The sequence below is a fragment of the Hippopotamus amphibius genome, chromosome 3 (assembly GCF_030028045.1).
Source record: "Hippopotamus amphibius kiboko isolate mHipAmp2 chromosome 3, mHipAmp2.hap2, whole genome shotgun sequence".
NCBI lineage: Eukaryota > Metazoa > Chordata > Mammalia > Artiodactyla > Hippopotamidae > Hippopotamus > Hippopotamus amphibius.
Genome location: NC_080188.1, coordinates 122,105,580 through 122,116,769, shown reverse-complemented (window position 1 = coordinate 122,116,769; position 11,190 = coordinate 122,105,580). Strand labels below are relative to the sequence as shown.

The 11,190-nt window shown below is 44.5% G+C and overlaps 1 protein-coding gene across 2 annotated transcripts; it reads right to left on the bottom strand.

Annotated features, from left to right (window-relative positions):
* Nucleotides 1–1,842: 1,842 nt before the first annotated feature.
* On the bottom strand, nucleotides 1,843–9,500 carry TMEM216 (transmembrane protein 216). Of its 2 annotated transcripts, none has more exons than XM_057730050.1 (5): nucleotides 9,430–9,500; nucleotides 8,760–8,861; nucleotides 8,093–8,185; nucleotides 4,056–4,257; nucleotides 1,843–3,770 (listed from the first exon to the last, which is right to left on the bottom strand). In XM_057730050.1, exons 3-5 carry the CDS (start codon nucleotides 8,136–8,138, stop codon nucleotides 3,755–3,757), a joined length of 264 nt encoding a protein of 87 aa, XP_057586033.1. In that variant the 5' UTR covers nucleotides 8,139–8,185; nucleotides 8,760–8,861; nucleotides 9,430–9,500; the 3' UTR covers nucleotides 1,843–3,754. The 2 variants fall into 2 exon arrangements, with proteins under 2 accessions (XP_057586033.1, XP_057586032.1); XM_057730049.1 differs by having other exon boundaries at nucleotides 9,444–9,480.
* Between the last annotated feature and the right edge of the window lie 1,690 nt (nucleotides 9,501–11,190).

Below are 11,190 nucleotides of genomic sequence, written 5' to 3'. Positions count from 1 at the left end.
TTACGGATTCTGCATTGAATAGATTTGTGGAGGTGTCTGGGATGTGGGTGTGGGCTGATGTAGAGGCTTTGGAAGGGGAATGAATCCCTGAGTTCTCAGCTGGAATTGCACAATGGGCATGTAGTGCGTGTGGTACACCTCCTAGGAGACCTCATGCAAACCTTTGGAGGTGTCCCTTGAGGTTTAGCTTTTTTTCCTTAGCCATCTAAACAGCTTAGTTACAGAAAAATTCCAAGTCATCTTCTATCCTTCAAGATTCCTAAGATTTATTCTCAGAATAAATGTCCTACCTTGTACAGTTCAGTTCCGATGTCATCACGTTCATAAAGGGACGAATCCTCAGCTAGGAGTTAGAAGATAAGCTGGCTAGTGCCTCCCTCCACCATCTAAATCAATCTAACCATGGACGAGCAGCATTATTACCTCAGTCTCTCATCTGTAAGATGAAAATGATAGCTCTGCCTTCCACACCAGGACGTCTTGAGAAACAGATAACAAATGTGAATGTGTTATGCAGTCTGAACTGCTATCTAAATATAAGGAAGTACAGATTAGAAAGCAGAGTGTTGTGGGGTAATCCTTGGGATTCCAGAAAGCTGGCTTTTAAAAAAAGTCAGGTGAATAAGAGTAGAGTTAACATAATAAAAAGATGAACCAGTGACCAGATGACATATGATGTGTTACTGAGACCAGTTAAGGCAAGAGCAGCATAAAAACAAGTATCCCTTAGTAGAACGGAAATTCCCTGAGGGTCTATGATGTTATGAAACTTGAAGGAAAAAAAGTTGGAGTGTCTCTCAGAACCTAAACCAGTGTTCTCAAGTTGAGTTCCATGGTTGCCTGCATCTCAGTTATGTGCCATGCTTGCTAAAATACCTCCTGTGCTGCAACAGTCTCTGAAGTCCAGAATCTAGTTTTCATGCTCCAGATGACTTATGTGAACTGAAGTGTGAGGACTACTAGTTTAAAGAAGCAAATATGTTCTTCAGTTTCTCTTAGGGGCTACCATGGTGGTATAGAAAGGGAATGACCCTTGGGTCACCTCTGTGCTCCTAAGTGCTTCCTGAGATGAGCCAGACCTCAGCCCCCAGAGACAGCCACTGCAGTCACCTGACAGTTCTAGGCATGAGTGTGGATATCTGAGCAGGCTTCTGCTAGCTCTTGTGACCAGGGCCTGCTCCTTTGCTCAGTCCTCTCCACTGTCCCAGAATGTTAGGCCTTCAGGTGTGTATGGGGTATAGTGGCTTCCCTTGACACCACAGTGAGTATAGCCTCGGACACGTTAACCCTGAAAGACTAGCTGTGCTGATTCCCATCCTCAACCCTCAGTTTCTGTTGTAGGATGTTCTACTCTGGTGTGACTAACTGCATCCACACAGCTGGCCCCAACAAGCATCAAGAAGAGAGCATTATGGGACTTCCCTGGCGGTCCAGTGAAGACTCTGCACTTCCACTGCTGGGGGCATGGGTTTGATCCCTGGTCAAAGAACCAAGATCCCTTGGACCTCCTAGGTGGCACAGTGGGTAAGAAACCGCCTGCCTTTGCAGGGGACAAGGGTTCGATCCCTGCCCCAGGAAAATCCCACATGCCGCGGAGCAACTAAGCCCGTGCGCCACAACTATTGAGCCCATGTGCCGCAACTACTGAAGCCCACACGCCTAGAGCCCGTGCTCTGCAATGAGAGGCCACTGCAATGAGAAGCCCGAGCACCACAATGAAGAGTAGCCCCAGCTTGCCACAACTAGAGAAAACCCATGTGCAGCAAAGAAGACCCAACACAGCCAATAAAATAAATAAATTTATAAAAACAAAAAAAACAAAGAACCAAGATCTCGCAAGCTGTGCGGTGAAATAATAAAAATAAAAAGAATGAGCATCTATGGAGCCATGCCCTAACCTTCCAGATACCCAGGAAGAAAATATGAGGACTTCCTGTTCTAATCTTATCCTCATCTTCAATCATTCATCCTCATCCTCATGTGGTACCTGTTGAGGAATGGAATTTACTTGATCCGGACTGAGACACATAAGACAAAGTTTCTAACAAATTAGTAACCAGTTGCATGATGCTTGGCTATGTAACTTCCTCATCTCTAAACCTGCCAATCTGGGGATGAGATTAAGTTGATCTCTAAAGCCCCTTTGAATTATAAGCCACCTCTAAACTTCCAACTGAGCCTCCCATTCATTCTTCTGTGTTGCTGGGAGGAGGACCTTAACCAATGAAACTCTAAATGAAATAGGGATGCCACGGAGGATGAGTTCTCCAGTTTGATGCCAGTGGTTTCTTCGAAGCAGAGGTAGACAAAAAAGCAGTGTAAGAAGCAGCAGAAAATTTAGGTATTAGTGGGATATGTGGTTAAAATGTCAGGGAAGTTCCTACTGGATTTTTGGTTACTGTTTCATGCTTAATTAGACCTATCTATTACAGTCTTTGGATGGGCCCCAAAGGCAGCTCTTAGGCAAGGACACAGGGGCTTAGGAAATAAGAAAAAGCATCAGTGCTTTGGACAGTGGAGACCTACATAGGATGAGAATGAGCCTGATCACAGGAAATAAACAGTTAAAAGCCAGCATGACATTCTTAATGGCCAATTACTTTTTACTTTGAGTAAGAGCAGATATTCTCGGATTCATCTGATAGCAGAGGGGCCGTATGGCTCAAGGTTTCCTAAAGTGGCTTCTGTTCATGGCTTCTTGGGGCTAAAAAAAAATGGCCACTATCATGCAAGATGAGAAACAGTTTTAAAGATGGTTACTTGGAGAAGGGAATGATACACTCATCTAGGGCAACATTTCTCCAGCTTAAAGAATAAAAGTGTGTGTTCCTTTTATGTTAACTTGAAATTTTAAAACAAATGACAAAAAAATACTGGTAAGTTTAGAATACGTTTCTTCCAATTACTCATGCCTTACCCTGGAAAGATGACAATTATCTGTAAGAGGAATGAGAGAAAAGATGCTGGCTTTGGGGCAGAGGTGAAAAGTGTGAGCAGTCAGGATGACAGATCCGAAGAAGACACAGAAGCTGGAAGGGCCTTTAGGGATTAACTGAGGCTGGAGCCATGGGAAGAAACTCAGTGGGACATCTTCAACCCTGCCTCTGTGTCCACACTGGATCACGAAACACAGCCAAGAACAAACCTCTGGGATAGTCTCTACCTTCTCTTGAAGTGGATGAAATTATAGGGACAGGTGCCATAAGGAAAAGGCTACAACCCCCACAACAGAAAATACATATTTATTATAAAATAATGTTTGTTTCATGATGAAAGTAGAAAAATAACACTATTAACTACTAAAAAAGTTCTGGAGCTCAGTCTCTGAGAAATGGGATGAGCGGCTTTTGCAACACTCTGGGACGTGGGGCACAGCACACACAGGGAGTGTGTGGCTCAGGTCCTGCTGGAAGCCCAAGGAGCCTGCACAGTCCACACAAGATGCTCTGGCCACGATGATCAAAGAGGAAAACTTGAGGTCAGAAGGGAATTGGTTCTGAGAAGAGCCAGGATGGTGACAGCCTTGCCCCTCCCTATACTGGAGTGTAGAAGAGTTTCTTGGGCTGATGGTCCTGGTTTAGAAGATGGTGCCTGGTGGCTTTATACTTGGTTGGTTCCCCAAGTGTCTGTGCTGAGAAAAAGCTGCAACCTTTCCCAGGACAACTTGACCCACTGTTTCTCACTGGTGCGGCTAAAGTACCAGACGTATGTGTGGTCTCAGCCTGTGAGGGCTTCTGGCTGAAAGTTTTGTACTTCAAAGCCTGTCCATACTGATGGCAGAAAGAAAGAAAGAAAGAAAATGTTAAAAGACCAGTGGACAAGAGCAGCTGGCCTGAACTGTTTTATATTCCAAGCCTCCTGGCCCCAAAGAACAAGTAGAATATCTTCCTTAAGTGGGTAACTATCTACCCTAAGTGGGAAAGGAAGTCCCAAGGACACCCTTTTCGCCCTTAAAAAATCCTCTAGACCCCTCAGCTTTAGGAGAACAATGAATCCCTCCCTGGGATGGGAACCCAACCCTCAAGTGATGGGAAATGGTCCCTCAGCAGCAGTACCTGGAGAAAGCGGCCAGGGTGAGCACCTCAAGCAGCAGCTCTGAGCCACAGAAGAAGAGCAAGATGCTGTTCATGATGGCTTCCAGGCGGAGCACGTAGGTCTGCAGCAGCAGGTAATAGGAGGCCATCATGGCAGATGGGAAGGTCAAGGCCACACTAATACCAAGTGGCATCTTTCGTTGGCAGAGGTTTCCCTTTGTACCTGTCAGACACAGCCCATGGAGTCACCTCCAAATGGCCTGCTTTCCTTGGCCTCAGATGAAAGGTAGGTGGGTGGGGTAGGATGGACTGGCAAGAAGGGGAAAATGCTCCTGAATAGGGATGTGCAGATTTATAAATGGGATCCCACTGTGTTAAAAACTAGAGGCTTTGGAGCAGCTACAGGACTGGAGTCATTCGCTAAAAGGTCCTGCTTCCAGTCTGGCTCCAAGTCAAGGGACAATAGGATCTTTATTTGAGGAAAAATTTTTTAATTATAAAATATATAGGGGCTTCCTAGGTGGCGCAGTGGTTAAGAGTCCGCCAGCCAATGCAGGGGACACGGGTTTGATCCCTGCTCCAGGGAGATCCCACCTGCTGCGGAGCAACTAAGCCCGTGTGCCACAACTATTGAGCCTGCGCTTTAGAGCCCGTGAGCCACAACTATTGAGCCCACGTGCCTAGAGCCCTTGCTCCACAACAAGAGAAGCCCCCACTCACCGCAGCTAAAAGAAAGCCCGCGCACAGCAAAAAGGACCCAACACAGCCAATAAAATAAATAAATAAATAAATAATATATAATCATTGAAAACTTTTCAATTAGTATAGAAAATACAGACTTCCCTGGCGGTCCAGTGGTTAAGACCCTGCGCTTCCACTGCAGGGGGCACAGGTTTGATCCCTGGTTGGGGAACTAAGATCCTGGCATGCCACACGGCATGGCCAAAAAAGAGAAAAAATATTTATACATATATAAAAAATCATTTTAGAAAATACTGAACCTAAAGACCCCATGACTCACCCCCTAGAGATAGCTATTATTACAGAATGATGTATAGTTTCAGACTTTTTTTATGTGTATAGTCACATATTGCTATTTATCATTATAAAAATAGAATCATACTCTGCATACTGTTTTGCAACTTATGCAACCATTTAACATGGTTAGATGTCTTTCCACACATAACTACCTTACCTTTTTTTAATGGTTATGAACAATTTCATTGAACTAATGCCATAATTTATTTAATCCTGTACTGATAGATGTTTAGGTTGTTTCTAATATTTTGATGTTGTTAAAGAAAACGTGGCAACAGGACTTCCCTGGTGGTACAGTGGTTAAGAATCCATCTGCCAGAAGACCTAAATAGGCATTTCTCCAAAGAAGACATACGGATGGCCAAGAGGCACGTGAAAAGCTGCTCAATATCACTAACTATTAGAGAAATGCAAATCAAAACTACAAGGAGGTATCACCTCACACTGGTTAGAATGGGCATCATCAGAAAATCTACAAACAGTAAATGCTGGAGAGGGTGTGGAGAAAAGGGAACGCTCTTGCACTGCTGGTGGGAATGTATATTGATACAGCCACTATGGAGAACAGTATGGAGGTTCTTTGCAAAACTAAAAATAGAACTACTATATGACCCAGCAATCCCACTGCTGGGCATATATCCAGAGAACACCATAATTCAAAAAGACACATGCACTCCAATGTTCATTGCAGCACTATTTACAATAGCCAGGACACAGAAGCAACCTAAATGTCCATCAACAGATGAATGGATAAAGACGATGTGGTACATACATACAATGGAATATTACTCAGCTGTAAAAAGCAAGGAAACTGGGACATTTGTAGAGACATGGATGGACCTAGAGACTGTCATACAGAGTGAAGTGAGTCAGAAAGAGAAAAACAAATATTGTATATTAACACATATATGTGGACTATAGAAAAATGGTACAAATCAACCGGTTTGCAAGGCAGAAATAGAGACACACATGTAGAGAACAACCATATGGACACCAAGTGGGGAAAGCGGGGAGGGTTGGGGGGGAATGAACTGGGAAATTGGGATACCAAATTGTACACTCTAAATATATGCAGTTTAGTGTAAAAATAATAATAATAATAAAATACAATTAAAAAAAATATGCAGTTTATTGTATGTTAACTGTATCTCAATAAAAGTTCTTAAAAAAAAAAAGAATCCGCCTGCCAGTGCAGGGGACACAGGTTCGAGCCCTGGTCCAGGAAGATCCCACATGCCACAGAGCAACTAAGCCCGTGTGCCACAACTACTGAAGCCCTCGCCTAGAGCCCATGCTCCGCAATAAGAGAAGCCACTGCACTGAGAAGCCTGTGCACCACAAAGAAGAGTAGCCCCCGCTCGCCACAAGAGAAAGCCCATGTGCAGTAATGAAGACGCAATGCAGCCAATAAATAAATTACTTTAAAAAAAATTTTTTTAATTTAAAAATACATGGCAATAAACATTCTCACATAGATATTTTTGCATATCTGGAGAAGTCTTTTTTTTTTCTTTAACCAGTTTTAGAAGGGAAATTGTTAGGTCTAAGAATAGAAATTTTACCTAGTAAAACTATTAGCAAAAAGGGTTGTACTAATTTATATTCCCAAAGGGTGTGGGAATATAAATACCCACAAGAGTGTGAGACCATAGAGACCTGTTCCTCATAGCCATTAGAATACTGGGTATTTGCAAATCTTTTTAATCTGATGGGTGAAAATGTTACCTTGTTTTTTCAATTTGCTTTTTGTTCGTGAGTTTGGGCATTTTATCACATTTATTGGTCCTTTGTAATTATTCATATGTGAATTGCCCATTAGTGTCCCTGGCTAATTTTTTTTTTTTTGCTAGTGATAATTTTTTTTTTTAATTTTTATTGGAGTATAGTTGCTTTACAACATTGTGTTAGTTTCTACTGTACACCAAAGTGAATCAGCTAGATGTATGCATATACCCCCTCTTTTCTGGATTTCCTTCCCATTTAGGTCACCACAGAGCACTGAGTATAGAGTTCCCTAAGCTATACAGTAGGTTCTCAGTTATCTATTCTATACATAGTATCAGTAGCGTATATTTGTCAATACCCTTGCTAATTCTGAAAGCTAGGGGTTTTTTTAAGCACTTCATGTGTGTCTCCTTTATCCTTTGTTATATGTGTTGAAACTTTTTTTTCCCTCAGTGTGTGTTTTAACACCATTTGCAGAAATGAGATATTCTGGGACTTCCTAGATGGCACAGTGGTTAAGAATCTGCCTGCCAAGGCAGGGGACACAGGTTCAAGCCCTGATCTGGGAAGATTCCACATGCCACGGAGCAACTAAGCCCATGTGCCATAACTATTGAGCCTGTGCTCTAGAGCCTGTGAGCCACAACTACTGAGCCCATGTGCTGCAACTATTGAAGCCCACGTGCCTAGGGCCCGTGCTCCACAACAAGAGAAGCCACGGCAATGAAGAGCCTGTGCACCACAATGAAGAGTAGCCCCAGCTCGCAGCAACTAGAGAAAGCCTGTGCGCAGCAACGAAGACCCAAAGCAGCCGATAAATAAATAAATAAAAAGAGAAAGAAATGAGATATTCTAACTAATAAGGGCTTGCTCTGCATTTCTGGGGGATATAAAACTTGTCCTAGAGAGATCCTTATTCAGAGAAGTGGAGGGGATCTTAGAGCTGATCTGTGCAGGTATCTACTGTCCTGGACACAGAGTTACAATTGAATCTATTCTCCCAAGCAAACCAGTGAGAGGAACCAGGCACTCCTGTGGCAATGAGACAACTGGGAAGGAATTATATAATATCTCATGTCACTGCCCACTTTTAGCCCTGCAAAGCTACAGACAGATAAATCTTGACCCAAAATACGAAGCAGCTTGAAACTTCAGAGAGGGGTAACGGGATATACCACCAGATCCAATCTCTTATGGTGAGCCTAGGTTATGTATTGATACTTTTCCTTGTTAATCAGATTACAGATACCAGCTTGTCTCACAAGGAATGGAAATATTCTCTGGACAACACTCACCAAAAAATAGTCGAATTACTTCAATTCCGAGATAAAGGAAGAGCATCACCACATCCAGTACTAGATTGGCTGCTGGATATGGTAGCAGGAGACCTGCCAATACAAAAGTCAGAGTTTTAAAACAACATAGAACAGCATGCACAGGAACTCCCACACACTTGGAAATGAAGAGAACATGAGCCTTATCAGCTTTCCATGAACTACTTAGTGATATGTGGGCAGATCTGTTAACCTGATGCAGGATCTTCTATCTCCTGGTGCGGCTACATCTGTTAGAGGCAGGCTTGTTATTATGGGGTTTTACTCCTAACTTGGAAAGTCTATGGGGACTCCACTCTTCACAGTTATCAGACATACATGGGTACACAGGCCGCTGAATAGCTGAGGGTCACCAATGGGCTTAAAGTGGAGTTCAGCCAACAGCTGACGTGGGAGAGTCAGAATGGAGAAGCCCACATTTCCCAAACTCAAGAAATTCTTGCCAAGGGGCTTCCTACTAAATCATTCTCAAGGAAGCCACCTGATGAAGAGATTTCCACCTTGCAGTGAAGAGGAGCCCCAGGGAGCAGATATGAATGAAAAATAAGGAGGCTTTTGGTGGGAGTTGGCTCTGGGCTGAAGTAGGGAAGGAATGTCGGGGCAAGGGTAGTCAAACCCCAGGTCTTACCTTTATACAGAAATATGAAGAGTTCCAGCAGGAAATAGGTAGCATAATACCACCCGTTCAGAAAGAACAGGATTTCCAGGGGGGTAGAGGACAACCGTTTACCTGAAAATATGAGCACAGAGAAAAGACATGGGCTGGAGGGCAGCTCAACCTCAGTTATTTCAAATGGCTCTAACTTTGAGAAAAAAATACGAGGTCGCAGCTAGTGGAAAGGGCCACTTGGGGCACTTCTGATTGCTGGTGAGGAGTGTGTGCGTGTGGAGGGTGTGGAGGGGGTTTCCTTCAATACCCTTCTTTCCGGAGTAGCGTCAAACTCGACTATTTCGGCTTCGGAGCTGAAAGTCAAACCCCTCTAAGATCTAACCTCGTCACTATTTGGGGAGGGAAACTAGGACGCAGAGAACAGCACTGACCTGTTTGAAGTCACGCTGCAAATTCTTAACTGAGGCTGCCTACAAAAGGCCCAGCCAAGGATCTGGGGGTACCTGAGACCCGCACCTCGAGACCTACAGGCACTCAGGGTGGGTGAGGCTGTCAAACCCTGCTTTGGACAAGTGAGGAGTGGTGTCCCTAACACCCGAGAAGGAAGGGTTTAGGTCGAGCACTGGGAGAGAAGCGGGGGGCGGGGGGGGGGGTCTACTGAAGGGATCAGGATCAGGGACTCACACACCTCCGGAATCTCACCTCGCGGCGCCATCTTCGGTCCCCATGGAAACTGCATACGCGGCTACTGCTACTCCTGGAGCAGCGTGGCGTTGCCGGAAGCTGGAGACGGAGCGGCCCTGGACTCTGGCCTCTCTGCCCGCCTGTCGCACTCTATGGTTACCTGGTGCCGGGGCTGTCTGGGTGCCGTCCGCGCGTGCGCGCGTATGGCCTTCGCTGGGGTTCTGGCGGCACAGCTGTGCGAGAACAGTGGCCAGCCACAGTGCAGTCGGCCGCAGGACCCCGGGTGCGGGGGCAGCTCCCGGGCTTCCCCATCCCAGGTTTACAACGAGTCAGCAGAAGTAGTAGGCAGTAGTGGTAATGTGACCGCAGGATTGGCAAATAGGCCCAGGCCCCGCGATTCTCTTCACTAACAACGGTCTGAAAATGAGAAACGGTGTGCACGACAGTGCTCTGCAAATGCGGAGTGGGGTTTGGGGTCTTTTGTCTGGCAGGCAGTCTTTTTTTTGGGGGGGAGGGGTAGTAGGGGGTTTTGTGCGTCCGGTTGATGAATCAGGTAGTTAGAAGACACCGAAATTAATCAGAACTAGAGAGGCTTTTTTCAAGGAGCATAAATAAGACAGGAAGATGAAACGTGATCATCACGTGACCCCTGTCGTGCATGGGAGTTGAGAGGACAAAGCACTCGCGGTGGAAATTGAGAGAAGTTTCCAAGAGATGGCCTGTGAGCTGGGCTTTGAAGCCTGATTATGATTTGGAGATAAAAGTGTTACCGTCCTCAGTGGAGTAGAAAGAAGGGTTTTGAGTGGACTCAGGTAGACTTGCCTGTTAGCCACTGTCAGTCAGGGTAGGACAGGAAACATGGTACACTCAAACCAGGTAGTTTGAATAGAGTGACTAGTATTTTTTTTTAAGTGTACAATTCAGTGACACTAATTATGTTCATGTTGGGTAACCATCACCACCATTTCCAAAGCTTTTTCACCATCCCAAACAAACTATGTAACCGTTAAGCAGTAACTCTCCCTTCTCCCACTCCCTGCAGCCCCTGCTAACCTTTAATCTACTTTTTATTTCTGTGAATTTGCCTGTACTTTATATTTTAAGTAAGTGGGATCATACCATACTTGTCCTTTTGTGTCTGGTGTAATTCTGTTTAGCATGTTTTTAAGATTCATTCATGTAGCATATATCAGAACCTCATTTCTTTCTATGGCTGAATAATAATGTGTGTGTGTGTGTGTGTGTGTTTGTACCACATTTTATTTATCCATCTCCTGAGGCGTGGACACAGATTTCCTCCTTTTGGCTAGAAAAATGCTGCAGTGAACATTGGTATAGAAGTAGCTGTGGAAGTCTCTGTTTTCAGTTCCTTTTAATATATATCTAGGAGTGGAATTACTGAGTTTTATGGTAATTGTATGTTTAGCTTTTTGAGGAACCATCACACTGTTTTCCAGTGTCTGTAACCATTTTACATTCCACCAGCACTGCCAGGGGTCCCAATTTCTCTGCATCCTCATCAACACCTCTGTATTCTTTTTATTTATTTATTGTGTATTTATTTTATTTATTGGCTGTGTTGGGTCTTCGTTGCTGCGCGTGGGCTTTCTGTAGTTGTGGAGAGCAGGGGTTACTCTTTCTTGTGGTGTGCAGGCTTCTTACCATGGTGGCTTCTCTTGTTGTGGAGCATGGGCTCTAAGCTCGTGGGCTTCAGTAGTTGTGGCACTCAGGCTCAGTAGTTGTGGTGCTCAGGCTCCATAGTTGT